Genomic DNA, 27,723 nt, shown 5'->3' with positions numbered 1-27,723 from the left:
ACCGTCTATTAATAGGGTTCAGGGCAAGAGGATAACCAGGCAGCATTAAGGAAGCTTTTCAAGGAAGGTATTTTTTCCCTACAACAAAAATTGACACTTTAGCTGAATGGCTGTCATAACTGTACTAAATTTCCTCAAAAATCACAGCTTGTAATTCATTATTTATTTTTCATTTACATTTATTCATTTACTATATTAATAGATGTCCAGTAGGCCCCCTCCGTATCCACAGGTTCCCATTCCACAGATTCAACCAAACGTGGATTGAAAATATTCGGAAGAAATAATCAAGAAAGTTTCAGAAAGCGAAATTTGGATTTGCTGCATGTCGAGCACTAGGCAGAATCCACGCGAATGAAGTGATGTGTAGGCAAACCCTGCTCCTGGCCTCCCGCCATTTCACAAATAGAACGGGTGCATCTGTACAGAACACGTACAGACTTTTGTTCTTGTCATTATTCCCTAAACAATAGAGTATAACTATTTATATAGCATTTACGTTGTATATGTATGGTACGTAATCTAGAGATGATTTACATTATAAAGGAGGCTGTGCACAGGATATATGCAAAGACTATGCTATTTTATATAAGGGATTTGAGCATCCATGGATTTTGGTATCCCTGGGGGGGGGGTCCTGGAACCGATCCTCCATGGATACTGAGTGATGACTGGATTTCTAATTTAGCATATGAACAAATGATTCTCCATGGATGGTGACTATTTTGTTTACTTCTGTGATTTTGAAATATCATGTTGGTTCAGTCTTTTGGGGGTTGGGGGTGGGGATTCATCAGAATATACCAGATAAGTAGCAGAGGATCAGACCCCTAAGCAGGGTAGAAGGCAGCCTGCTTTTTGCTGTTCATTGACTGAATTGGTTCTTTCCTGGAGATGCAGCCCAAAGGGAAAATCAGAGGTGGATAGTTCAGGTCCAGAAAGTTAAAAATCCAGACCAACCAACATTTTTTGACTGTGACTCTTTATACACACCTGGCTGGTTGAAACAAAATCTTGATCTGGATTTTTACTTTCTGGGCCTGAACTATCCACCTCTGGAGAAAACAAGGATGGATGTCATTGTCATAATAGATCAGGAATGACAGCTCTGATTACAGCAATGTCCTCATCTGTGACATCAGCAGTCATGGAATATTGCCTTAACATCTGAACAAAACATCAGAGAAACTTGCGTACATATCCTGTTTCCAGGGACATGGTGGATGAATCGATCTGGACGGCATCGGGTCAGGTCTCTGGCCAGCTACACAGCTTTCAGAGAGGGATACTGGAGTAATTTAGTGATGGTGAAAGAGCTGTTTTGACTTGGGGGCACAAACAGTGCTGTCACACGCAGCTGCAGCTGTCAACGGCTCTAGAAGAAGGGCAGTATTTATAAGGAGGTATCAGGCATTGCTGCTGGACATCGGCGTTAGGATGCAGAAGGAGACACAAGTTCACCAAGTTGTGGAAAACAAGTCATCTTGTCAGGGATGGAGATCACATGACTTGGCTGCCCTCTAGTGAAGAAAGCATACAGTTCCTGAGAAACTCTGCAAATGTAACCACACCTGTAAAAGTGATTAAATGAAGATGATTTATAAGTGCGTAATGCATAATATGGAAGTGAGAAACTGCATATACAGAGGTAGCATATGAACATGTGTGAATAAATTGTCTTTATGTTATACCACAGGGTGGTAGTGAAGGGACAGGAAATGAACCAGATCACAAAAGATCAAAATGAGATAGCTAAAGCAGGACCAGCCATGGGATGACGGGGAGCGACATCTATGACTGGACTGGGGAACACAGGACTGGGAAGCACGTATATACTATGCTAATGAGGGAGCTAATGAAAGGCAGCTGGGAGTGATTAACACAAGAGTTAGGAACAAGAGATACGACAAATGAATACCAGGCATGGCTTGTTAGGCTTTCACTAGGGAGGAGACAGGATGTGACAGCAATGATTATTATACAATTCCTGTTTTAATATGTAAAACTGAATGATGCCAACGTGTGCTTTTCCAGAGTGACAAACTCCATATCATATACAATATGATTAACTTTTTCCATCTATTTAAACATCTCATCATGGGCATCAAATACATATATATCTGACTTGGCTTCAGAGTCATCGTGTGTGTTCAGGAATGAACATTTTATAAATATCTAGGGAATCAGCAGCATGGTAACTTCTCTGCACTTTTGGGCTTGTGGTTCAGCAATTCACTGGGAACCTGTACTGGATAGATGGTATAGGAGATGGATGGATGCATTATTTTTAGAATTGGGGAAGAGAGAGAGAATGGGAGAGGGGGGCAGAGGAAGAGAGATAGACAGAGGGGAGGCTAAAGAGAAAACAGAGAGAGAGAGAAAGAGAGAAGAGGCATCATAGAGTAATCAAGTAATCAGACTGGAAGATGAAGAAGTAGGAGCCACCATACCAACCAACCAAAGGATCATAAATAAAAGTGAGATCAAGAATTGAACACTATTTTTCACAAAATAAATTAATAAAACCCACAGCTACACCCAGAGGATCACTTATGGAGTGACAAAGTAATACCAGCCCCTTCCGGGCAGTAGACACCTGCATGTAGAATTCCTTAAACAGCCGTTTACTCTAATTACCTTCCAGTTAAGCAATTAAAGACAGATGGACACAATTTAATTGACATTACTGTTACTACTGTTAGTCTGCTAAAAATGTAGTTGAATGTGTTAATGCACAAACAATGCAATTACCACCAGAAAAAATACAATAGAACCTTGGAACTCGAACCCTCTCAGCTCTACAAACTTGGACATTGAACTGGACTGTTGAATTTTTTTCAACTTGTATCTTAACCGAAATCTTGGAACTCGACTGTTCCTGCTAAAGCTTTTATGGGTCGAGACACGTTCAACTCTACCAATTCAGACCTCGAACAGATCAAGGGGCATCACTGATGGGCTGAAACAAAGGCAAATGGACATACTGGGATGCTTTTGCCTATGAATCACTCACAGTCTCATGGAACCTCGACTGAGTTTGCCGTGTGAAAGCTGTGTTCCTGAGTCCAGTGTGAATTTCTTTGTGCTTTATCTACACTTCATTTAGTGATACACTAATCATGGCCCCTAAGAATGTGAGCAGTGATACCAGCAAACCAAAGATTAAAGCAATGAGAAATTATAGCGAGACTTGAAGGTGGTGCATTTGTCTCTGCTCTCACTTCGGAGTGTGGGATTGTCATTTATTTCATGTTTATTGCTTTTGTATGTGTGCTTTTTCATGTGTGTATTAGTTTTATATTGATTGTTAATGCTTTTCATCATTAGTGAGGTAGGTAGTTAAGTTTAAGTAGGCAATCATTTTGGGTTCTGGAATGGATCAAATTCATTTATATTATTTCTTATGGTAAAATTTGACTTGGACCTTGACCAAATTGCAACTCGACCAACCCTCTGGAATGAATTAAGTTGTGTTCCAAGGTACCACTGTATAATGAAAGCTACAGTAAACAAATTATGTTTGGTAGGTTTAGTGTGCGTGTTTCTCTGTCTGTCTCTCTTTATGACTCTATATCTATGAACATCTCATCTTCAGATGAAGAGACCCTGGTCCTGATGAAGACACCGCGGTGCTCTCTACCTGACCTTTCACAGTTAGTCTCTGAGGTGGGGGACACGCACACTAACCTTTCAGACCAAGTGGAGCAAGAGGCTCACAGTCAGAGTCTCCTCTGAGGCACTACCATCTCAGACCAAGTGGAGCAAGAGGCACCTGTCTTGGAGGTATCCATAGGGGATGATGATGTTGTTATTGTTGTTAACAACAAGGAAATCTCTGTTTTTCAGTGAAGAACCGGTACTGCATTGGCACAGAAGTTACAGTCATGAAAGTTTAGCTTTTTTTTTCCTTTACCAAAGTCACATTTGGAAGGAAGCCCGGAAGCAGACTTGCTACTTTGCACGAATCGGTTATGTGGGGAGTCTGCAAATAAGACATGGAAAGAAACACTCAACCTGGAGCAGCATGACTAGCAAGACTGGAGGCTTCATAGCCCCCTGTGAGCTGGGCCCCCAGAGACCAGCACACCACCACTCCAACCTAAATGGATGCCTCACACCCTCCTGACAGTGCAGTATGGCTGTAAACACCTTGGTCATGGGGGTTTGTCATGCAGCACCTGAATTAGGGATTTCCTGCGGTGGAATGTTTTTATTCTGCAGCAGAATAAGTTATCTTTCTGGCTAGTCTAGGAAGACAATCAATAAAATCATTCCTGTGCCAGCCTATCTGTGAGGTTGTGAATTGTGAAGTGGATCCAGTTTTTAAAAAAATGAACAGCTATTTAATCATTTGAAAAATAGCTAAATATGCCTGGGTGACAGAAGAAAAAAATGAAAGAAGCCATTCATGATGGTCAAATTCAATTCAGTGCTATAGTGACTTACAGACCTTTTTGCTAATAATCGTATGATCTCCAGTAAAATAAGTGTGTCAACAAGAAATGTACTAGTCTGGTCCGGTACCGAATTTTTCATTAGAAGTGTGAAGTCATTCATTTTGGCATCTCATGAAAGCAGTGAGAGCCTATACTTTCTGCTCTCTTGCTAAGCTATTTTGACCAGCTTTGAGGTACCAGGGCAATTTTGAATCAGTACATGTAATATTAGTGTGATTCAAATACACATCCTCAACCTGCACTGCATCTCAAAAAAAGTACAATTCACTAAAGAGGACAGGAAGAAAGACAGAAGGTGGGTTAAAGGAATCGAATCTTGTGACCCCCCATCCTCCTTTACAGGCTGCTGGGCACCAGCATTTCAAAGTGATGATGTACTTCCTTCACTGAAGATCAATGCAGCTTGGTTTTGAGGCTTAAATACAAAAGTCGCTTCAGCAGGTGTCATCTGGACTTCTCTTTAAGAGTTGGTTTTGTAGAGATTTAGTACTTACGGCCGAAAAGTCCTTTAACTGGAATACAAATGAAGAGTGTATGTAACTCTAACAACAGAAAGGGAGCAGTCACTCAAAAATTCCAAGATGTCAGGCCCGAGCGTGCAACAGAGGAGGGAGAGATATGGTTCAGTGAGACAGACATGGTTCAGTGAAATCAGGGATTTAGAGAGTCTTGTGTCAGCTCCTTTTATGAAGTGGCCCACCAGCAGAACATGATGTGTGTGTGTGTATGTACACACACACGCATAAATAAAGGACCTTAAGTTCACTCAAAGAAAAAGCACATATATATATATATATCTATCATACTTTTTTATTGTTATCTATCTTTATTTAAATAGATGGAAACCTCAAATCCTCTGCTTAAAAGCTGGAGAGTAGCTACAAGGATTACTATCATCAGACATGGTCTAGTTTCTTAATTAGCAACAGACGTAAACCTGCTCCCCCGCCCCACCCCTGCCACAGTGGCTGGAGTAAAAAATACAACCAATAACCACACCAGGGTTCTATATAGAACGTTTCCACCCTGCAGAAGTGGCCTGTTTCTATCGATTGATGGGAGGCTACAGCTGGGTATGGAAGCAAACTGTCATCGGTGGAATAAATTACTTCATAGCAGATCCATCCATCATATTGTTTAATGGTAGGGTGCTCCTGTCATGATTATATTCCATAAAACTGTCCTAAAAAATCAATTTATAATACTGTTTGGAATCTGACACATATGCACAAAAGTTTGAGGAACCTCACCATCCTTAGGTGGGGTAAAGGGGTAAAACCATCTCCCTAAGGATTTAATGTTGTTGCAAACATTTCTTCAGACCCTCCTAGAACCTGAATTAAAACCTGATGATCAGAAGTCTTTTATCCGCTCACCTCTCTTGTGCCATTTCCCTACACACTTGGTTTATTTCCATAATCTTAATCTTCTCAGACAAAACTATCCACATGCTTGAACCGGTGTGAGGCTCTTTAGAAAGTCCCCCTGTGTGGATTTCATATGCACCCACATTCCCTCACTCCCAGATGTCTCTAGATATTTGTGAATACCTGGTTTTCATCTTGGAAAATACAGAATCTGTTCAACAGTCTAGTTTTTTCACCTTTCATTCCGCTATTCGGAACATCTCCTCCTATTTTAACCAGCTTTGAGGAGCCAGGGGAAATTTGAAGAGAGTTCTTGTTCTCCTCGTGTCACCCACCTACATTAAGAAGTGATAATGATACAAGAAAAAGGATCAGGTCACTGTTGTTGATTTCATATATCACAACCTCTTAGGGTATAAGCAATTTTGGAGAGCTGGCAAAAGTTGTTTTTTTTAATTAATAAAAAACATCTGTCCATCTTTCCACCAATCTTCCAACTGCTTATTCAGTACAGGTTGAAGGGATAGGCCTGAAAACTATGGCACCATAGAGCACAAGGCAGGAGAACAAAAACACTAGATACAGTGGAACCCGCTTATAGTAATCAAGGATATAGTGATGAACTGCTTATATGGTACAAAAAGCTTGGGACAGAATTATTCCTATACACATACACTCTAAAAAACGCTGGGTTGTTTTTTCAACCCATATGCTGGGTTGAGACTGCTGGGTAACAAAGTTGGGTTGATTTAACCCAATTTGGGTTGAAAATCGGTCTTGATCTATAACCCAGCAGTGCTGGGTTGGGAACGCGGACGTGAAAGAGAGCACGCACGTCACGTCAACATCCAGGGACATCAGCGAGAGTTGACGGAGTTTTGCGCCGTCTTTAGAGGGAAGCCAGTGAAATTCTGTCTGAAACGTAAGTTATTCAATGTGTATTTAACAATGTTCATAATAAATAAAACATTTGCTTTACTGTATAATATATATACACGCAAATTTTAGGCTTTCGGTCAGTTGAACTGAGATTACCTAACGACTAAGCGACGGCCGTGCTCCGCCATAACGTAAAATTTTTAAATATTACTTTTGTATATGTTAGATACGGTTTTGATATAGCGGAGTTTACTTAACTAATTTGATTTTGTCAGCACATCCACATAAATTTCCCGCTCTGCTTGTAAGGTACATTTCGTTCAATTCGTTTGACTTAGTTGTACATTCGACAGCAAACGATGTTAATTTACTACGAACATGTAATTTCTTTAATCCTGTAAATGGTTTGATGCAGGCGGGAATGTCTGAGCTCAGCTCAGGCTAAAGGAGGCTTGAAACTAAGCATGTTCGTCGGACATTTTCTAAGCATAGTGCTAAGGCCATGGTCAGTGTTTAACTAATGCTGATAGCTTGGTGTGTTATGGTCTTTAATGCTCCTAAAGGTTTTTTAGGTGTTCTGAAGGTAGCTCTAAGGATATTTAACTTTTACACATTTTTGAGTTCTTAATGAATCTATACCATTTCTTTTTTATTTATTTTTCCTTTTTTCAGATTGGGACCAATATGGCTGAGTACCTTCGTTCAGAAGAGTCCATTGAATTTTCTTATGTTCTCATGCTTGGAGACAACCACTGCTTTCAAGCCTTTGCTATAATAAATGGCACAGCATTTGAGCAAAGTACATTACTTGCTGCAGTGGACGTTTGAAATGTTTTCATATTTTAAATACATATTTTCTTGGAAGTAAATTTGACTTCAGTCACTTTATATCTCAGGATATATTGATGTTTGCACATAATTGTTAATGGGAAAGTTATCAAATGTTTTCCTATTTTTTCTTAATCTTAAATTTGTATTTTCTTAAGTTTTTTTTTTTGTTTGTTTTTTCAGTCAGTTTGATGCCGTTTCATTATTACTTCTACATATTTTTTCAGTTGATGATTTATATATATCAGGATATGTTAATGTTTATGCACAAATTTGTATTTTAAAGTTAATCTTTCTGACTTCAGTCAGTTAGATGCTTTTTCATTATTACTTCTACATACTTTTATTTTTCCTCTACTCTGCAATTACATTGCAATTGATTCTTACTGATGATTCCTGTATATCTCAGGATATATTAATGTTTATGCATGATGTAAATGTTATGAAAAGTTTTCATATTTCAAATTGTGTTTTTCTAAAGTTAATTTGTCTGACTTCAGTCTGATGCATTGTTACTGACTTCAGTCACAGTGTTTCTGTGATAGTTTGATACATTTTAATAGAAATTGTCTTAATGCTGAGGTGGAGATGGGAAAATGTCTTAAATTCATATGGACACATTTTTTACATGTTTTGTCATAAATAAAATTCCATTACTGAAGTATGTATTGCTGTAGAATTGTTTTTATTTTAGTAATTTTAATCACCAAAGTTTCTAGATTAAATTTCTGACCCATTTTGGGTTACATTCAACCCAGCAGTGTAGTCATTTTTAACTAATAGTTGGGTTAAAAATCACAACCCAGCATGCTGGGTTAAACGTGTAACCCAACTTGTTGGGTCAAAATAACCCAGCGTTGGGTTAGTCCCTTTTTTACCCAGCGCTGGGTTACCAAAATAACCCAAATTGGGTTGTTTTTAACCCAGCAGTTTTTAGAGTGTACTGTTTAAATAATTTCTTATAGTAATCAAGTAGTCTTCTTGCAGTGTTCATTTTGGGTTTCTTTATACATGACAATATACGGAAAAAAGTAAAACTATGGTAATTCTTTATAGATTTTATATATACACTCACCTAAAGGATTATTAGGAACACCATACTAATACGGTGTTTGCCCCCTTTCGCCTTCAGAACTGCCTTAATTCTACGTGGCATTGATTCAACAAGGTGCTGAAAGCATTCTTTAGAAATGTTGGCCCATATTGATAGGATAGCATCTTGCAGTTGATGGAGATTTGTGGGATGCACATCCAGGGCACGAAGCTCCCGTTCCACCACATCCCAAAGATGCTCTATTGGGTCGAGATCTGGTGACTGTGGGGGCCATTGTAGTACAGTGAACTCATTGTCATGTTCCAATTTGAAATGATTCGAGCTTTGTGACATGGTGCATTATCCTGCTGGAAGTAGCCATCAGAGGATGGGTACATGGTGGTCATAAAGGGATGGACATGATCAGAAACAATGCTCAGGTAGGCCGTGGCATTTAAACGATGCCCAATTGGCACTAAGGGGCCTAAAGTGTGCCAAGAAAACATCCCCCACACCATAACACCACCACCACCAGCCTGCACAGTGGTAACAAGGCATGATGGATCATGCATCATGTTCTCATTCTGTTTATGCCAAATTCTGACTCTACCATTTGAATGTCTCAACAGAAATCGAGACTCATCAGACCAGGCAACATTTTTCCAGTCTTCAACTGTCCAATTTTGGTGAGCTCGTGCAAATTGTAGCCTCTTTTTCCTATTTGTAGTGGAGATGAGTGGTACCTGGTGGAGTCTTCTGCTGTTGTAGCCCATCCGCCTCAAGGTTGTGCATGTTGTGGCTTCACAAATGCTTTGCTGCATACCTCGGTTGTAACGAGTGGTTATTTCAGTCAAAGTTGCTCTTCTATCAGCTTGAATCAGTCGGCCCATTCTCCTCTGACCTCTAGCATCAACAAGGCATTTTCACCCACAGGACTGCCGCATACTGGATGTTTTTCCCTTTGCACACCATTCTTTGTAAACCATAGAAATGGTTGTGCGTGAAAATCCCAGTAACTGAGCAGATTGTGAAATACTCAGACTCAGTCTGGCACCAACAACCATGCCACGCTCAAAATTGCTTAAATCACCTTTCTTTCCCATTCTTACATTCAGTTTGGAGTTCAGGAGATTGTCTTGACCAGGACCACACCCCTAAATGCATTGAAGCAACTGCCATGTGATTGGTTGATTAGATAATTGCATTAATGAGAAATTGAACAGGTGTTCCTAATAATCCTTTAGGTGAGTGTATATATAGGGTAGAAGAAAGTTATTTTCTCTCAATGACAAATACAGGCTCATTGAAGCTTATTATAAACCAGCCAAAAACTAGCCACCGAGATGCTGACAGAGGGAGGCATGAACTCTGGAAAATCAGGATGTCTCAAAAAGCACACAGCTGTACTAAACTCCTTCATGTACAGTCAAAAGTTATCAGCTTCATCACCTAAAAATACTGATACTCCCCACTCTTCAGGGTGGCTGTAAACTTCAGAAATGCCATCCATCTAGGCTACACTTCTCTTACATAATCTCCAACACGTAGAGCAGGCCCATGTCTGCCTGCCCTACAGAGAGTAAAGCATTCTCACACTGATCCAAAACTAACACTGATAGTCAGTGCATTACAGCAGTGTTGCTTGTCAGCCAGTCACAAGATTTTTGGAAATTCTAGTTTGACTTTCAGACCCTTGATGTTGGATTCTCTTTTGCTGCAAGCTCTTAGTGTGGCTGTAATAAGTGTCTGGATGCTGCAGCCAGACATTCTAAGGTAAAGTGTTGAGAAGTTTTATGTATATCTGTGTTCTAATCTATGTAAACCTCTATAAAAGGCACTCTTTGGTTACTACTAATTCAGGGGAGGATTCATGAAAATTCATTAAGGTTTGACGTTGTGCTGTTCAATTTGAATTAAATTGTCCAGTTCAGTCAACTTAAGTGATGCTGATTCATTAGAAACTCATTTAAAAAATCACATTTAAAATTCCTTCCCTGAAAGCAGACACGATTCGGCTTTTTGCCTTCTGTCTTTTAAACGGCATGTTCCCAGCTGTTTGAAAAATGATGATCGGCGTTGTGGGAGCCGCAGACTCACACCTCTTCCTCGCTGTAAGCAGATCTGTGGTCCCTGAGAGTCTCACTTGTTACTTCTTTATGGCCTTGAGATGAAAGGCCAGGGCACACAGTCGCTCTGTACGAATGAATGATGAACAACACAGGCTAAGGATGTGGACGTGATGTGTCCATTTTTCCCACACAGCTCGTTCAATAAATGTTGAAGCCATCAATGATCCACACAATGAGCCTGAGTAGAACAGCTTTCCATTAGTGAGTCTATCACAATAAGGCATTCAGCTCTGCAATTAGTGTGAGGGGAACAGGTACGAGATTGCAGTCATATCCCCTATTTTTTTCTTTTTCTTTTGATAATTCCAGGAAATGACAACCTTACCCTTATAACAGCATTAGCCATTTTGATGAACATATTTCTTCCTGACATTTCAAAAAAGGAAACTGAGTAATCTATTTATTTACTTTTTGTGGGAACACAGTCTGATCATACACATATCATTATCTAAATGCAATTATAAGAATCAGAGATGGCTTTCACTCTGCCCCTCCTCTGGCTCTGTCTCGTGGAGTTTGCATTTTGGTCCTGACTTTTCTGGTGATTATGTGTATCCACTGGATGGACTGGACACTCTGTTCCTACACCTTGTGCCCTGCACTCTGTAGAATAGGCTTTAGACTCACCACAAATCTGTGTATATATGTATGTATGGTTTGTAAAACTTCATTCAGACCTCAGGGTTTACTTCATGTATTTTTCTGAATTAGATCCCTCGTTCTTTTTCTTTAACAAAAAAATAAAATGTTTTTTTTATCAATAAGCTACAGTTTGCAGAGTATAATATAAAAGTAAAGAAAATCAGTTGTTGTCATAGCCTAGTCATTGGAATGGTAATATTGTTAGTTATAGCACATTGCCGCGCCCACCACACAGCGAAACTCCTCGGGATCCCGGCTGGCGACCCCCCCAGGCATATACATGGTCCAGTCCTACCCCCCGGAAATGGCCATCCATCTGCCGCAGCAAGGTGTCACGTGGGCATCCCCTCGGTCTGGTCCAGCCGCTTGGGTCCTCAACAATTCACTATTCACTATTGTTAACTTGAATAGCTGTTTCTGCATGCAAGTAGTGTTTCTCACCAACACCGTATTGCGTTGTAGTTCATGTAGTGCTTTTCTCTCCACCTGGAAGTCGCGCAAATACAAATGCAATTGCATGTTGTGTTGAACTTGGGTACTAATATATCACTGCTGTTCGCGATTCGCGGTGATATCACACGAACTAGCAGGACTGACTATATTTTAAGGATTCACTATACACTAATACATCAGTGACACATGACAGTTAAGACTAGAATGTGCCTGCCCAGTGAGACCAGCATTTCAAGGGAAGCTGGCGATCAGTGGTGTTAATAGCTGCTGTTAAAACCAGACGAACAGAGACATTGCAATCTGAAGGGAGAAGGTGATCATTAATTTTCCCTGCTGCAGTTTCCATGCCACGAAGAAGAAAGAGTGGCCCTTAGGTTAGACTGTTTAGTAGGCGACTCGGAAACTGCAGAATAGTTGTTTTGATGCTGAGTCCTGATCATGGAGTTACATAAATATTTAAGTGTGAATTTCGCCGGAAAATAATAATAATTGATACTTCTTTGATCTCCTTGGGGAAATTGTCTTTACGCCCCCCTCAACTTGCTCTTTTTTGTAGAGTAAGTTGTCCATAAACAACAGCCACCCATAGCGGTGCCCAGAGAGCTGGGGGTTAAGAGCACTGGCCAAGGACCTGCAGATGCACTGAGGCTGGGTTTGAACCAGCAAGCTTCTGATTACAGGCACACAGGCTTAGCCCACTGAGCCACACGCTGCCCCATGAAAATAAAAATGTCATAAATGCCATTTGCCTTTACATATACATCTAATGTGAAGAAAGAATACATTTTACTATGGCTTTCCTGGATAAGGACATGCAGCCATAATTATTGTGTAATTTAAGAAAACACTTTATTTTCTGCACTTGGTAGAAAAAAGCCACTGCCCCCCCATGCTTCCCCTGGAAAGCAGCCACTGCTTAGAGGTACTGAAAACATGTAGAGAATGTAATGGTATAATTCTAACATGCTCTGCAATTACGCCCAGAAGCTCCCTCATTAACTTTACAGATGTGTTGTCCAGTAAGCAGCCAGATGATTAAACATTTAAATAATGTACTCAGTTTACATGGTGTCACAAGCATATTACTCAATATGATCAAAAGCAGCATTACCAGGAGATATATACCAAACCTGGCAGAGCCTATAGGAGTCTGCCAGCATAGCTTGGATTATCTCTGATTTTCAGCATTGGGCTGTCAAATAAATTCATGAAGCCATCACTTTAATATTATATGGGTGGATGTTCATCATTTGTTGTGGGATTCCTGATTAATTCTACAAATTTATTGCATCATGTTGGACCAAGCTGTAGGAATATATGTTTTTTGCCCACATGGCTGAAATGCCCCTGATTTAGTAGAACACTGTTTGAGTGTGTGCACCACACGCCCGGGGCCCAAAGAGCCAATCCACGCACAGGGACAGGGTGAAGAAAACCCAGGAGCACATGGAACTCTTGAAATTTAAGAATAACAGTACAACAAAGGAGGAGTACATTATGGTGTATAAAAAGAAACACTTTATTACAATTAGGCTGAGAAGAAGAAAAAAAAAAACTCCATGAAAACACAACTACTTTACAAGTACAAATGTTTCATCTTACGTTCATGTTATTTACACGATCACAACTCAGGATAACTGAATGCAACTGATGAAAAACTAAACATTAAAAGATTTTTTTACAACATTTTACATCTTTATGTTACAAACAAAAAGGACACCAGTGAACTGATTGCAAAAAACAATTAAAAGGAAATACAATTTGAGTATGACCACAGTGTTTTACTAGTAGTCTGCTTGCAACTGGATAAGTATGGAGAGAGAACAGCCACAGAGCATAACCTCTGTGCATTTAACAGGGCAGCCAGGTAGTTTATGAAATAAAAAGGTCCCACAAGTACCGCTAACGGCTGGGGGAGAGTCAATGCGAAACTGCACCGGGTGTGTGAGCCTTCACATTCACATCTGTGCAAGTGCATTCCCGACAAACCGCACAAGATGGTCCTGTAATAGGCAACTGCACATATATTAAACTGCAACTCACCATTTATACGGTATGTTTGGGACAATGGATTTTCTTCCTCCCTCTTTAAACGTACCATGATAAAGCTATTCACACTCACAGTGAAATGGAGACAGACGGAGGGAGAGAGACAAAAAGGGCAAACGTCTGGCAGGTTCAGGAGCAGAGGGGCGATATGGAAAGCATATCGACACACTGATCTTTCAGGCCTATTCCCAGTCTCTGCCCGACACACATCTGAAGGACTTCATTTTGTGACCGTTGTTAAATGGAGATTTATAAAATGGTATCACGGAAAGGAGAATCTGTAGATTTCCTCTGTGGCAGGTAACAATTATACAGTAGGGGCTCTCAGTGGCTGCACTGCATCTTCCCAGCCACAGGGGGGCCCTTACCGTTATCCATGTTGGTTATTCTAGATACTGCTTTTATCAGTCCCAGAATTCCACTTTTATACAAACCGACTGACGACAGCTCGAGGGTGCCTACGTGAGGCGGTGGTCAGTACTGCAGAGGCTAGGTGCCGCTGTTGGGTTTGGCGGGGGCCTTGACCCGCACGGTGGCCCCCCCCCGAGCCTGGCTCTTGGGTTGCTGCTGAGCAGGTTGATCTGCGACGCCAGAGCCGGCCGCGGCCTGGGGGGCAGGACTCTGGGGGGGCGGGGTCTGCGTCTGGACCTGCGGGGAGGCAGCTGCTGCGGTTGCTGCTGCCGTCACCACCTGCTGCTGCAGGAGTTTCTGCGGCACCACCTGAGGAGCGGTCGACAGCACCTGCACGGGGGCCTGGGGGGTGGGGGCAGGCTGGGACAGCGACACGGTCTGTGGCTGCGCCTGGATCTGCCCCGGGATGGAGCAAGGAGGAGATGTGGAGGGAGACTATGGTGAGGAGGAGGAGCAGGAGTAACGTGATTGCTGAGGAAGGTCAACGTAACCGATCTGGGAGTCAATTCCAATTCCCCTTTTCAGGACGGCTGGAGCTCACCTGCTGTGGGGCTGGAACTATCTGCTGGATGTTGGCCACAGTGGACTGCTGCTGCACTATCTGTGGCAGTTTAGCAACCTACAAATTAAAAATCGGCTTTCACTACGCACTCGATAGCGGAAACGAAGCAGCAGAGTCGCCTGCCATTTCCGTGTGTGGAGGGGGGCGCCGACGTACCTGGATCTGCTGCGGCCCCCCTGCCTTCTGCGCCTGGGCCATCGGGGCAGCGTAGAACTGCTGCTTGATGCCGGGCTGCAACTGGGCTGAGGCGTAGGTCACCTTCTGCTGCGCAGGCTGGGCCGGCTGCGAGGCCTGCACGGTGACCTGCTGCGCGGCCAGCTGCTCCGGGGGGGGGGGGACAGCAGCATGGCGGGCAGAGCTGAGGTTAGCATGCGTGCAGCCGCAGGGTGGGGGGGCAAACGTGTGCGAAGACAGACTACGAGGTAGATTAACGTGTGACGTGCATCTGACTGCACATTCCTTGCACATTTAAGACAATAGCTTATGTGAAGACATGAAGAAAACAGGCAGAATTCTTTAGGCCGGCCAGCCATCTTTGTGCCCCCCTTGGGGCACCAATGGGAGCAGACACGGCGTCTGGGGGAGGGGCGGTGCCCGGCGGCAGGCTCACCTTGGGCTGCCCAGCCGCCTGTCCCTGCTGGGGCTGCACGGCCTTCTGCTGCGCCGCCTGCTGCTTCTTCATCTGCAGGAGCTGCTGCACTTGCATGGGCTGGAAGGGGTGAGCGGTGACGCCTGCAGAGGGGGGCAGGGTTCAGTGGCTGGGGGAGGTTAAAAAAACAAAAAACAAAAAAAAAGCAAGAGCTCTGGGGATGACGAGGGAGCCACCTGGCTTCTGGGCCTGTCCGATGGCCACGCTGATCCCGGCCACCGTCACGCCGGCTGAGGACACCACGGGCACAGACACCATCGAGGGCTTCGTCAGGGTCACCTGGGCCGTCTGGGCCGCCTGGCCCGTGTTGGGCATCCGTGCCTCCAGGGAGAGACACACAGGTGAGATCAGTCATCCTGTGTGTTTGTTTAAACTTGCCCACCCGGAACATTCACTGCGATGACATTAACTCACCAGCCGTGTTACCACCGTAGTGCCAGCCAGCACCGCCCCGGTCCTAGGAGCGGCCACCGTGGTCAGCTGCGTGCCGGGCTGCGCTGCCTGCGCCGATGGCTGCGTCTGCCCGGTCTGCTGGCCCTGCTGCTGGGTGGCCGCAGCTACGGCTGCTGCCGTCACCTGCTGTTGCTGCTGCTGTTGGACCATCTGCAGCTTGTGCTTCTGCGCCTTTAGCATCTCCTGGGTGGAGGCAAGGAGAAGCTTAGGCTGAGTACAGCGCTGGCCTGCTACCATATGCCCAGACATAAAACCCTGCATACCTACACTGATTTCCTAATGAGGACAGACCATAATACACTGAATCCTGGGAGCAGCTGCACCCGTGGGGGCACGGCTCACACTGTCACGATGTAACAGGCCTCATTTATTTTCCGGGGGAGGGTTTACCTGCTGCTGTTGGGGTTTGGTCACAGACTTCATTTGGGGGGAGGCAGCCGTCTGTTGCAGCTGCTGCTGCTGTTGTTGCTGCTGCCGGAGCATCTGCAGGTGCTGCGTGGGTGTGATCTGCTTCCCTGGTGGCAGCTGCATGCCAGGGCCTGCGATGGTGTACACACACACACACACACACACACACACACACACACACACGTGCGGGTAAGACCGTGACCGTGCCGTCAGGGGGGGGGAGGACCGTGACCGTGCCGTCAGGGGGGGGGGAGGACCGTGACCGTGCTCCTTACCCTGCGGCACCTGCGTGACCAGCGACCGGGTCGGCGTCGGCACCGGGCTCAGGCTGGTGGAGACCACGGGCGAGGTGCTGACCGGGGTGACCGCCCGGATGGCCGAGTTGGTGGCGATGGTGACCACTTCAGCGGAAGCGGCGGGGGCTGGCACTGCCCGCGGCTGGGTGTGCACCACCTGCGGCCCCGTGGTCCCGGCCGGCTGGGAAGACATACGCGCCTTTGTTAGGGTTAGGGTTAGGGTTACGTTAACGCACCGCAAGGTGATGAAGTAAACTCTTGGTATTATACTCCAAATGTATTTTTTGTGGGTAGAAGTACTTTTCAGACATGTTTCTTACGGTTACATTAGTTACATATGTGTGTTTGGAATAAAATAAAATAAACCGAACCGAACGCCAAAGAACACCCCATCAGGTCATTAATAAAGGTTGATTTATAGGGCAGTGTTTATATTTAATCATCAGTTCTATTCATTACTATTAATTGCATGACTACTGGGCAACACAGTCATTAAGACTGTAGTGTCACACCCCAGGGCCGACGGTTTGATACCCAACCCCCTCCTTAGTATTTGATACACTGTGTAAGTGCATATGCCCTCATTCTAGGATCCCCCCCCCCCCCAGCCCATCTCTGCTGTGCCCATGCTTACCACCATAGTGCCGGAGATGATAGGAGAGGCGAGCCGCTTGCCGGCCTGGTAGGAGCCGGACATGGTGTTCACAATCACGTTCCCCCCTACAGTAGCTGCAGGACACAAAAACAAATACCGCGTGAGTGGTGTTCCGGAAAGCTGGCAGCATGGGCCTGCCTAGAGGGGGGCTGTCTCGGGGGGGATGGGGGGGGGGGGGGGGGGTCGGCCTACCTGTCTGTATGGTCGTCCCGGCTGTGGCAGCCTTTATGGCCCCCGCCTTAAGAGAGAGAAAGGAATGCAAACATGTCAGACGTGTTCCTTCTTTCACAGGTATCTTCTCAGTTGCTATATTAACATGCCATTCTGTGTTGGGCGGTTCCTCTGACAAGAGAAGAGAGAATCTCTCCTCTGTCAGAAAAACAGAACTCGGTGCCTTTCATGTGGCCCTGCTGAACCTTTAGTAAAGCACGATACCCAACTGCTTTGGGAGAAATACCGCAGTATTAAAGGTAATGGTGTATCACTGCAACAAGCTTGCCAAGGATTAAGTACACACACAGACACAGACACACACACAGACACACACACAGACACACAGACACAGACACACAGACACACAGACACAGACACACAGAGCAAAGGCCTCACCAGGACTGCAGTGTTGGGGACGGTGGTGGTTCCAGCTACAGCCTGGGCCTGGGCCACTACCTGGGGTGCAGGCTGACCAGCGGTCGGGGTCTGGGGCTGGGCTACGGCAGCCTGGGCCTGGGCAGCTCCAGGCTGCTGTGGAGGTTGTGCAGGCTGAGACGGCTGCTGCTGCTGCTGGGCCAGCTGCTGGGCTCTGTGCTGCTCCGCCTGGGCCTGTGAGCCAGGCAAACAGCAGGGGTCTCACATTAGCCGTTAGCGTCAGCAGCGTCGCCAGGGGAACGGCGGCTTAGTGATGGGCGTGTCTACATGCTAGCACACAGGGACCCACCTTCTTCTCTTTGGCTATTCTCTCAGCACGCTGGGAAGCCACCTGGATGGGAGGGAGGGGCTTGTCGTAGCTGATCCCACTGTGGGAGAGACAAAAGGAGAGGAGAGTTAGAACTGGGCCCCTGGGTTGCTGACGATCGATAAGGAAGACATGACATATCCTCTTTGGGGGGAGCTCACCTCTCAGCCAGCACCGAGGCGTGCTTTGGGTTCTTCTGGAACGGGTTCATGCCCAACCTGCCAGATGATGCAGAGGAGAACCAGTGAAAATGGGCGTCTCAGCAGCCAACGGCAGCGGCACTCTGGGCCGTGTGCAGAGCCCCCACGTCAAACTAGCTTTGGCGCTGGGGAGCCGGCCGGGGGGGGGGGGGGGGGACTTACAGGGGTTTAATGGGAGGGCTCCTCCTGCTGGCGATGAGCTTCATCAGCTCGAAGCGGCTGTTATACAGCTGGACGTGGGTGGCGTTGTCATCCTGCGTGTAGATCTGACACGTGCGGAGTGGACGGCTGTTCTTGGACTGTGGGGCGAGGAGACCGTCAGGTCAGCCATGCGCAAGTAAAAACAGACACAACGTCCCACAAAATAATCAGCGGGACCCACCTTGTAAATGCTCTTGGTTTTCTTCTTGGGATTTGCTTCATACACCAACTGCAAAGGTCACGTATGGTTAAAAAGGTTTATCCACCACAAACAATACTGACCTTATATTATCACATGAATTAAAGATCAACCACAGGGGTGATTGTAGAATCTCAGCCTTGGGGGGGGGGGCAGTCCCCAGTAGGGTTGCTACTTTCAATATGAAGAAATACGGGACTAAAAATTTTTCAAAGGGGCTGAGACAGAAAAAATGTGGTGTGGAGATGCCTGTCAGCACACGGATGAATGAAAACACATCCTAAAGCCAGGCCACGGTCACCTTGCCCTCCTCCCGGGGAATGATGACGTTCTCATAGCGGTTGCGGCACTGCTTGGGTGAGCGGTAGATGCGGCTGCATGAGTTGACGACGTCGCTGACCAAGTCCCAGTTGGGGGTGTGGGCCGGAGACATGATGCTGAGGTTCAGAGGAAGCTCAAGAAGCTGCTTGACAGCCTGGAGGGAGCGACAGCGTTCAATGGAATTTCAATTAACCTCAGTCTTGCCTCTCCACTCTGTCCGCTGCGACATCAATACTAAGGCATCTGTATTATTAATAGTAGTAAAAGTATTAAACCAGTAAGACAATTTTATCTTTGTGACCTCATAAAATGAAGAGTTCAAACTGCTGCCAGTTTATTAAATGTAACAGGCGTAAAGTATGCTGGCAGAACACAACACATATGCAAGTGACGTTTCGCCATCTTCCATGTATACTGTGTGCGCGAGTCTGCATGTGTGTGTGTGTGTGTGTGTGTGTGTGTGTGCCGGACGTGCGTGCCTGTAACAGGGCCCAGTCCTCGCTAATCAGCCACTCGGGGTTGTCCTGCCCGGCCTCCACAGCAGGTTTGCTCAGAGTGGGTAGCGGCTTGGCGAAGGGCGCCTGCTGCTTCAGGGAGAAGTTCTTCTTCTGCTCCTTGGCCTCGCGACGCACCTTCAGCATGCTGGGCTTGTCGAACAGTGAGCGCGGCGGGATCACCGTCTCCCCGTGGCCCTTCTTCTTCTTGCGACCCACCGCTGCACATGCGTAAGACAGGCAGGCATTTAGAAGCACAGACAGGCAGATTTTCCGGTCACACGCACAAGGACCTGAATCAATAAAATCTTTCTTGCAAAAACTAAGGTTTTCACTGCATCATTCATACGATTTGTTGAGGATGGAATCCTGCAAACAACAGTAAAGCTAGAATAAAACCATAGTAAAGCCCATATGATCTCTCAATAATTCCAAGTTGCAGAAGAATTCATCTAGCTAGGCAAGCTGTTACTCCACAATTAAAGGTAATTAGGTAAAATCCCAGCAGGATTTGCACTGTGCAGATTGTCCAATGAAAATCCCGATGATAGAGGTAGGCAGGCCACAGGCGACCAGACGGCAAGAGAGAGATGAGGTATCCATGAGACGCACCGGAGGTATCCATCTTCAGCCTCTTGTGCTCCTTACGGATGTAGACGGGCGGCAGCTTGGACTCTGGCATGGGCACCGTGTCGTACATCAGGCAGATCACCGAGTCAATGTAGATGTCATTATCATCCTGTGGGGGCGTAGGGGGTGTCCACAGCTGCATCATGGGAAAGGAACAAAGTGAAGGTCAGCGGCGGATTACTGGAAGCGTGTCGGCAAAGCGTGATGTGCGAAGGGGACAGGTCACGGGGAAGGAGCAGCGGCTCACCGGCATGATTTCTGTCTGGCCGTCTTCACCGTCGAAGACGTACTCCTGGGGAGCACAGCGTGGACAGTGCCGTTAACATCCAGCTCGTGCAAGGGCGGCCGTGACAATGTTTAACTTAACCACATGGTCAACAAAATCCAGAAGTAAGTACCATATTGTAGGCATCTTCTCTCGTGTAAGTGAAGAGATCCTCCTCTTCCTCAAGGACCATCAGTTCTTCCTCCTTAGCCTTAAGCTTCTGCAAATGCTGAACCTCCCAGCCTTTCTTGGCTGAACCCACTTGCTCCTGCAATTCATACACAAAGACATAAAAAAAGAATTATTCATTTAAATGTTAAATATACCCAACTACTTCTGTAGATATCACCATTCCAATATAACGATGTCTGTCAAACTGGAGTGGGGGGCCAACACTAATTCAGAGTGGCAGACGGTATACTCAGAGGGCCTCTGACCTTCCTCCATTCTTACCATGACGGCTCGCTCCTCATCCTCGCTGATGTGCAGGCACTCCAGGTACTGCAGAGCGTATTTTTCAATCGGTGTCAGCTGTTGGGAGTGACAGACAAAGGGCAGTAAAAACCGAGCTCCGAATTTTCACAGCTACTGCTGAGACCAGTGATATTGCGGCCTGTTTAAGATCGTAAGATCAGCGAAAACCACTCTGCTTGTCTAGCTTTTTATTTTGTGGCCATATTTCTCTTGATGTTAATGCTATTTTCCCCCAGCTACTACTTAGCAGATCAGGGCACGCACTCCCTTATGGGATTGGTTAGTTATTGCCAATTACCTGCTCCAGGACTGCCTCCAGCTCCTCAATCTGTGATGGTTCCTCCTGGATTTCGAGCTGCACTTCTCCTGGCTCATCGTCCTGCTCTGTGGGCAGCTCCTCCGACACATCCTGGCCGATGCTGTTGAGGGCCTGGATGTAGGGCCGTGCCACACGGGGAGAGATGGCCTCCGAGGGAGACGGATCCTGGTGCAGCACCACAAACTCCTCCACCTTCTCCCCGGTGCCTGACTCCACCTCAAACAGGTCCTGGATTGTCCGCTATAAAAGCAACAAGTGGAGTGGTTTGGCATGTTGGCAGTCAACCAGAAAGACATGGCTTCCAGGTTCAAGCCAGGTACTGACATTAATATAGAGCAGTATTTCCCAATTCCGGTCCTCAGGGATCCACAGTCAGTCCATGTTTTTGCTTCCGCCAAAGGCCGTGCCAGGCAGTACACGTTATTGTTGCCTACCGAGAGCTGGGGAGGAGCTAAAATGTGGACTGTCTGTGGACCTCCGAGGACCGGACTGGGAAACACTGCTGTAGAGAAAGCCGTCAATAACACTGCAGCTGTGGAAAGGTTTTAAGTTTCTCTGTACAAAATGTGAGATAACCAACTAAAAAAAAAGTAGTAATGCAAGCAAGAGCACAAGAACTCATCTCTGCTGGACCTACATTTTCCTTCTAGTGAGCCAGAGGGATTAACAGGTTAAGTACAGATCTGCCGAAGTACTTTGCTACCAGCCTTGAATGCTGTTGGCCACCCCTTAAGCCCCGCTGTCAGCTGTAGAGCTGAAGGGAGAGGAGGAGAAAGCCATTGCTGTATCCCCTGTCAATGCCAGGACACGGCACTGGGCTCACGTCCTGGAGTAAGGGAGGGGAACTGGATGTGCAGGCCAGGGTCTGGCAAATCCCACTGCTCACAAGGACATTGGAGATCCTTACAAATCACAACTGTGACAAGCCGTGTTCCAGCCCCCTCCTAAATCCACTACACATACTAGAAGCCAGACTTGTCAATCGAGCATTGTCAGTGTAACTACTCGAATGACAGCTATGAGGCCGTACCTGTGTCAGGAAGGCCAGGGTGTAGTCGGTACCCTGGGCCGCTACCTCACGTATAAGGTCCTTAGTCCCGTTCTTCAGTAGCTTTTCCTCTATGGAGTTCCCGCTCTCTAGCCTGAACAATGGGGGGGGGGGGACAAACCAGTGACAGTTACTCCTGAAGTGTCATGTCAGTGTACCACGAGCCGTGGGATAACAAGACTGGCAGAAGCAATCCACAGATAATCATAAACCACTTATAGTCCAGAGCTCTATATTCCACAAAAGCTGGCCAATGTGACCTTTAAACAGCAAAGCCACAAGACGCAGAATCGGGATCTTATCAGCAAATCAAAGCAACGTCATGCCAAAGTGAGCTAGTGTATGCGAATATTGTCGGACGCTCTAGCACCTCTGGATGATGACATACCTGTAGATGTGAATGTCCTTGGAGCGGCCGATTCGATCGCACCACTCCTGGGTGCGGGAGTCCATGCTGGGGTTGAGGTCCGTGTCGTAGAAGACGATGGTGTCTGCGTCAAAGACGTGGCCCACGGCGGAACCGCAGCGGTTGGTGAGAATGGCACAGAATACCTGCCTGGTCCTGTTGAAGCTCTTCATCTGTTCCTGGGGAGGTCAGGACAGGACAAAGTGGTGTGTCAGACACTAATGGAGAGCATTGGGGTAATTGGCAGGTTTTCCATGTTCTTTTGATAATGAGCATAAGCATCTGCAAAACACAACTGCGCAACACTACAATTCACTCGTGGAATAAAAATCTGGATTAAAAGCATGGGAGGATAAAGAACAAAAATTAAGATTAGCGATTAGGAAAACATGCAATGCTTAGAACATGAAAGATTGTGTTGGCTTCTCTTTAGGCCCCAGGAGGAACTAATCCAGCGGGGGGGGAAGCGAGGCCACTGCTGTATCCCATCGGAAGGCCAGAAGCCCGCAGGGGGGCTGCAGGTCCTGGTGTTAGACAGGGAAACCCGCTCGGCACCTGCACGCCGACCTCTACCTGGCGCTCCTGCATTGGCAGGCTCTCGTCCAGCCGCACGTAGGTGAGATGGCGGTAGTTGAGGAAGGCCTCCAGAATGTCCAGCATGCGCACCATCTGGGTGAAGATGAGGACGCGGCGATTCTCTGAGCGAAGCTTGTGGAGGAGGACAGCCAGGGCTTCCAGCTTGCCTGGGGTGGAGGGAGAGGTCGGCAGCAGATGGTAAGAAGATGGGCTAAGGCTCGCTAGGCATAGGATACCCGGAGTCTATCGACATTCCTCCCAGCCGCAGACAATACATAGTGTCCTCCCTCACAATGCCAACAAGTTAATAATCTTGACTGAAGGCCTATTACATCATTTTAGCTTAACATACAACACACCGTAACCATGGCTGCTGATGCTGCTGCACATGCCATTTTTTATTTTTTTTTTAAATCTACTATGCTTTTCCATTAATGTGTCAATGCATGTTCTGACCCCCCAGGCTCTCTGCTGTCCCACAAGTCTGAATGGTGCCTGGGGTGGGAATCATCTGAGCTGGAGTCCTGGTTCAGTCCCGTGGAAGGCTGACATCGTGGATGTGACCTATGAACTGTAATGTTCTGGGTGCGGCCTTCAATCTGACAACCTACACAGGCTGGCGTGGAGACCTGACTCACTGACGGACTTTGGCTTTGCTGTTGACCACAGTCTGCACCAAGCCCACTCCCCTTTTCTATAATGTTAGCATGCCCCTTAATCTAGGATTGCCAGAGGTTTTTTTTTTCCCCCTACTTTGGAGTTTTTGGTTCCTCTCCTCCATTGTCATCTGGCTTTCTTTCATTTCTCTGTCTTTCCTTCCCCCTGGTTTTGTATCATTCTGTCTTAATGGTGAGGTGATGTATCACAACACACCCATGTAAAGTGCCTTTGGGTAACGCTGTTGTGAAAGGCGCTATATAAAAAAGTTGAATTGAATAACACCTTAAATGTACAAAACAATCACTCAGCAGCTACACTGAAAGAGACACAATGAAAGGAGAAGGTCATTCAGGCCACTGGTTGTTTGGAAATGTAATAACAGCTATGAGTTTTTTTTGTAGTGTTGATTTGGATTGATTTTAAAATAGCCACTACAGACCTATAACAGAACCACATTGCCATAAATCGGTCCATAAATACACATTTTAGCACTTGGCTTTCTTCTGTATTTAATTACGAATGCCTAGAATACGGGCTCTGATGGATAAACATTGATCATCAGCCATTATTACAATTATACTGAGATGTAAAGCGTGTTCAATCAGCAAATACACCACTTCAGCCAGAATGGAGAAAGACCCATTATCCCTTTATTTTAGGGCAGGGACTGCAGCCTTTTTGTCCAACGCATTACTATGCAGCTTTTTCTCAACAGTCGCCTTCCATCATTGATTTATATAGATCCCAGTATGCATTTCTCCATATTTTGGAATTCAGTGTGCCAACCTTCCACTTTACGCAGCCGTTGCGAATTTGCAAAGCATTCTTAATGCACTTTAAAACGCAGAAACTGTCATCAGTTTGACTGGTTCAATCTCAACTCGGGTCCAACCTGAGTCCATTTGCAGAAGCTGCAGGTCGGGGAACTGGTGGAAGCGGGCGGCAGCTAGCCTGTGGATCTCCAGACCGTGAGGGGCGGCGGCCTCCTGCAGTCGCCGGTGGATACGCTTCTGCTCCAGGGTGAACCGTGGCGTGGGGTTGGGCGCATACAGACATGGGGGCGGGGCCACGACCGCAGGAACCACGCAAGAAAACCTGTGAATTTGACGACCAGGAAGAAAGGACAGATATCGTCAGGGGAAGAATGGCCTGGAACTTCCTGACACAATGGCAGAAACGTGCTGGGTCAGAAACGTCCAGAAGAGGTGCTGAGCTCAGTACCTGTTAGCCAATTGCTGCCCAGCCTCCCTCTGCTGCTGAGTGGAGAGCAGCGCCTCCTGCAGGTGGGTCGTGGCAGAGATGCAGGAGCGCTGAGCCCTCAGGCAGCTGTCCCGGCCCACCCACCTCCATCTGCGGGGCCCCGAGGCAAAAATGGGGGAGAGGGGTGGCGGGAGCTGCTGGTCCCTCTGCGATATGGTGCAGGCCCCCAGCAGGTCGGCCCCGTACAGCACTGCCCGCGCGCACCGGCGCTCATTAGCGGTAAAAAGCCGGCTCAGGCGCTCCTTCACCTGCCGGCTCCGCTCCTCGGAAGACTCCTGCAGAGAGCCAGACATGAGACCGCAGGCATCTCAGGGACCTCCTGGCAGCACTACTGTCCTATCTGCTCCGTAAAAATTAGAAGGCCCCCAGATCACGCAGGGTACATTTTACTGCAGCTGCTCTGACTTAATCAATGGCAGTAACACAGGGTTTGTGTGTCAATAGAACAGTTTCTATTCCCCCCCCCATACCTGCACAGCGGCTGCTGGGAGTGGGGGCTTGGCGCCAGCCGTTTGGTCCACAAAAAAGGCTGTTGTGACTGGGCTCTTGGCTGCAGCTCCTGGGACTAGACAAGGAGAAGTTTAGCATTTACAGTGAGGTAGACGGGATCATGGGTAGAGGTCAGGTTAGCTACAAGACACACAGCATAATCTCATCTGGGTCTTTTAGTCAATCGCTGACCTATGGATGTTAAAGTGTATACAATGATTCTATATACCGAAAAGATTTCTAGCTGACTGCACAATGTTCTCATTAATTTATTTATGAAGTGCCTTGCTAAAGTGTTGAAACTTCCTTAACTGACCTGATATGCCTGAATTACAAGTGATACTGGCAAGATGAATGTAAGTGAGGCAAATCGGATCATTTTATGGAGGGTTCAGTATGTTTGCAGATTGCCGTAGGTAGTGTTTTAAGGCAGCTGCTTGAAAGGAACCAAACTCAACCCTGATCAGTAGGGCCAGCCCTGGGTGTTCTGGTGCCAAAGGCAAGATTACGAATTCTGTGAATTCGTTTATATTAAAAACGCTTCAGTAGCACAGGGCTTCTCGCTGATAGTAGCTGGCGTCGGTTTCACAAGAAAAGTAGTGAAATATTAGAAATATTGTAAATAACTAAAGGTCATGAAATGAAGCGGAGGCATTTCTCATGATTATTTCCCCTTGCTCTTGTGTAGCTCCTACTCAAATGGCACCTTATGGCACTCAAAGGGTGGGCCAGCCCCGGCGATAAAGACAGCACTGTCTGCTTCGAGCCCCCCCCAGAAGAGGCTGCAGCCCTTACCCTGGAGTGCAGCAGCGGACACCATAGGAGGGGTGGAAGCAGGCGGAGGCGCGGCAGTGGCTGCAGGGGTGGCCGCACTGGGGACTGGGAGAGGCTGGGGGGTCGCCTGCAGGCCCACGGAGCCCTGATTGCGCAACACCTGCTGCCCAGGAGCCGATACGATCTGGAGAATGTTGCCTGTGCCACAGGCCGGGGCGGGGAGGGGGGGCGAGGAGGAGGGGGGACAAAGGGGCCAGGGTAAAGAGCTGCTTGGAACCAGCCTGCTGTTGTCTTTAGACCAAAATAGCCCAACAGCATCATTTTTTTAATGAGCTTGTCAAGACGTCAGTGCCAATCCATAAAGGTGATAGGGTCTCAGACAGAACCAATAGCGAGCGAAGGCCTCTGAAGGCATCAGAGAGGGGGAGGCCGACGGCAGGCGGGTATACTTTACCGAGGGTACCTTGAAGCTGCAGGGGCTGCCCAGTGGTGAGCTGCCGCAGCTGGCTGGGAGACAGAGTGAACTTGTTTCCCTGGAACTGCAGGGTGACGGGGGTCTCTGGCTGCGATATGCGGCCCTGCGCCCCAGCGATGGAGGCCATCTGGGAGGTCTTTACTGCATCGGCACCTTTCAGAAGAGATGGGGGAGGGGGGGGGGACAAGTGCAGATCTGGTCAGTCTGTGCACCCCCCAACCCGTAAGGGAGACTAAGACATAAAATACGGACCTGACACTTTTTCTGGTTAGTGAGAAGGATGGAAAAAGCTGGAAAATCTACTAGACATGCAGAAACAGCAGGGGGGGTTAAACTGGGAGGCAGAGAAAGCCCCCATGACAGCAGAATTCGTCACCTATCCTGTTACCAGCTCTACGGTGATGTGGACTTGCAGTCTTCAGATGAGCGAGAGATCCTTGAGGCTCCAGCTGAAATGTCGTGCCTCCCTTTAATTGCACGTTCAAAAGTGGTGCAGGCAGCTTGGGGATTTTATCATCAAAATCAGTCATTTAAATATGACACCGGAGATTAGTACTTAGAGGGATCAGCTGGGAGTTGCAGTCATCTTGAGGCATGTCTTGCTTCCAAAAATTCCTTTGGTGTTTGTCAAAAGAATTCCCTCCAATATTTTTTTTCTTTTTTAAAGAGAAGTAATCTAAGGTCATATGTGTGGTCATAGCTTCAT

The 27,723-nt window shown here is 46.6% G+C and overlaps 1 protein-coding gene, 1 long non-coding RNA gene and 2 other non-coding genes across 8 annotated transcripts in view; 1 reads left to right on the top strand and 3 right to left on the bottom strand.

Moving 5' to 3' along the window:
- Positions 1-6,524: 6,524 nt before the first annotated feature.
- LOC140581975 (uncharacterized) lies at positions 6,525-8,195 on the top strand. Its single transcript, XR_011985032.1, has 2 exons — positions 6,525-6,746; positions 7,376-8,195. It is a non-coding gene; the product is annotated as an uncharacterized lncRNA (long non-coding RNA).
- Positions 8,196-13,291: 5,096 nt separating this feature from the next.
- Positions 13,292-27,723, bottom strand: part of ep400 (E1A binding protein p400) — a 32,829-nt gene continuing 18,397 nt past the window's right edge. For 3 of the 5 annotated variants that reach the window (XM_023836606.2, XM_023836610.2, XM_023836609.2), the window contains 30 exons: positions 26,997-27,170; positions 26,564-26,740; positions 25,750-25,844; positions 25,241-25,554; positions 24,912-25,114; positions 23,357-23,526; positions 22,766-22,962; positions 22,360-22,471; positions 21,309-21,569; positions 20,990-21,067; positions 20,670-20,804; positions 20,519-20,563; positions 20,254-20,407; positions 19,627-19,862; positions 19,128-19,301; positions 18,809-18,856; positions 18,589-18,725; positions 18,388-18,444; positions 18,209-18,287; positions 17,881-18,093; positions 17,464-17,509; positions 17,251-17,345; positions 16,596-16,797; positions 16,303-16,451; positions 15,874-16,095; positions 15,636-15,780; positions 15,421-15,542; positions 14,967-15,128; positions 14,790-14,867; positions 13,292-14,644 (listed from right to left, as the gene is read on the bottom strand). In XM_023836606.2, coding sequence (XP_023692374.2) covers positions 14,327-14,644; positions 14,790-14,867; positions 14,967-15,128; positions 15,421-15,542; positions 15,636-15,780; positions 15,874-16,095; positions 16,303-16,451; positions 16,596-16,797; positions 17,251-17,345; positions 17,464-17,509; positions 17,881-18,093; positions 18,209-18,287; positions 18,388-18,444; positions 18,589-18,725; positions 18,809-18,856; positions 19,128-19,301; positions 19,627-19,862; positions 20,254-20,407; positions 20,519-20,563; positions 20,670-20,804; positions 20,990-21,067; positions 21,309-21,569; positions 22,360-22,471; positions 22,766-22,962; positions 23,357-23,526; positions 24,912-25,114; positions 25,241-25,554; positions 25,750-25,844; positions 26,564-26,740; positions 26,997-27,170 — 4,598 coding nt within the window. In that variant the 3' untranslated portion in view covers positions 13,292-14,326. The remainder of the gene's footprint in view (positions 14,645-14,789; positions 14,868-14,966; positions 15,129-15,420; positions 15,543-15,635; positions 15,781-15,873; positions 16,096-16,302; positions 16,452-16,595; positions 16,798-17,250; positions 17,346-17,463; positions 17,510-17,880; positions 18,094-18,208; positions 18,288-18,387; positions 18,445-18,588; positions 18,726-18,808; positions 18,857-19,127; positions 19,302-19,626; positions 19,863-20,253; positions 20,408-20,518; positions 20,564-20,669; positions 20,805-20,989; positions 21,068-21,308; positions 21,570-22,359; positions 22,472-22,765; positions 22,963-23,356; positions 23,527-24,911; positions 25,115-25,240; positions 25,555-25,749; positions 25,845-26,563; positions 26,741-26,996; positions 27,171-27,723) is intronic. The other 2 variants (XM_023836607.2, XM_023836608.2) reach the window with 2 other exon arrangements.
- Positions 22,044-22,175, bottom strand: LOC111856638 (small nucleolar RNA SNORA49). Its single transcript, XR_002841181.1, has one exon. It is a non-coding gene; the product is annotated as a small nucleolar RNA SNORA49 (small nucleolar RNA).
- LOC111856639 (small nucleolar RNA SNORA49) lies at positions 23,198-23,326 on the bottom strand. The gene has a single exon (XR_002841182.1). It is a non-coding gene; the product is annotated as a small nucleolar RNA SNORA49 (small nucleolar RNA).

This window comes from Paramormyrops kingsleyae, chromosome 2, assembly GCF_048594095.1.
Source record: "Paramormyrops kingsleyae isolate MSU_618 chromosome 2, PKINGS_0.4, whole genome shotgun sequence".
NCBI classification, from domain to species: domain Eukaryota; kingdom Metazoa; phylum Chordata; class Actinopteri; order Osteoglossiformes; family Mormyridae; genus Paramormyrops; species Paramormyrops kingsleyae.
Note: the sequence above shows the minus strand (reverse complement) of the source record. Positions and strands in the feature narration are given on the sequence as shown.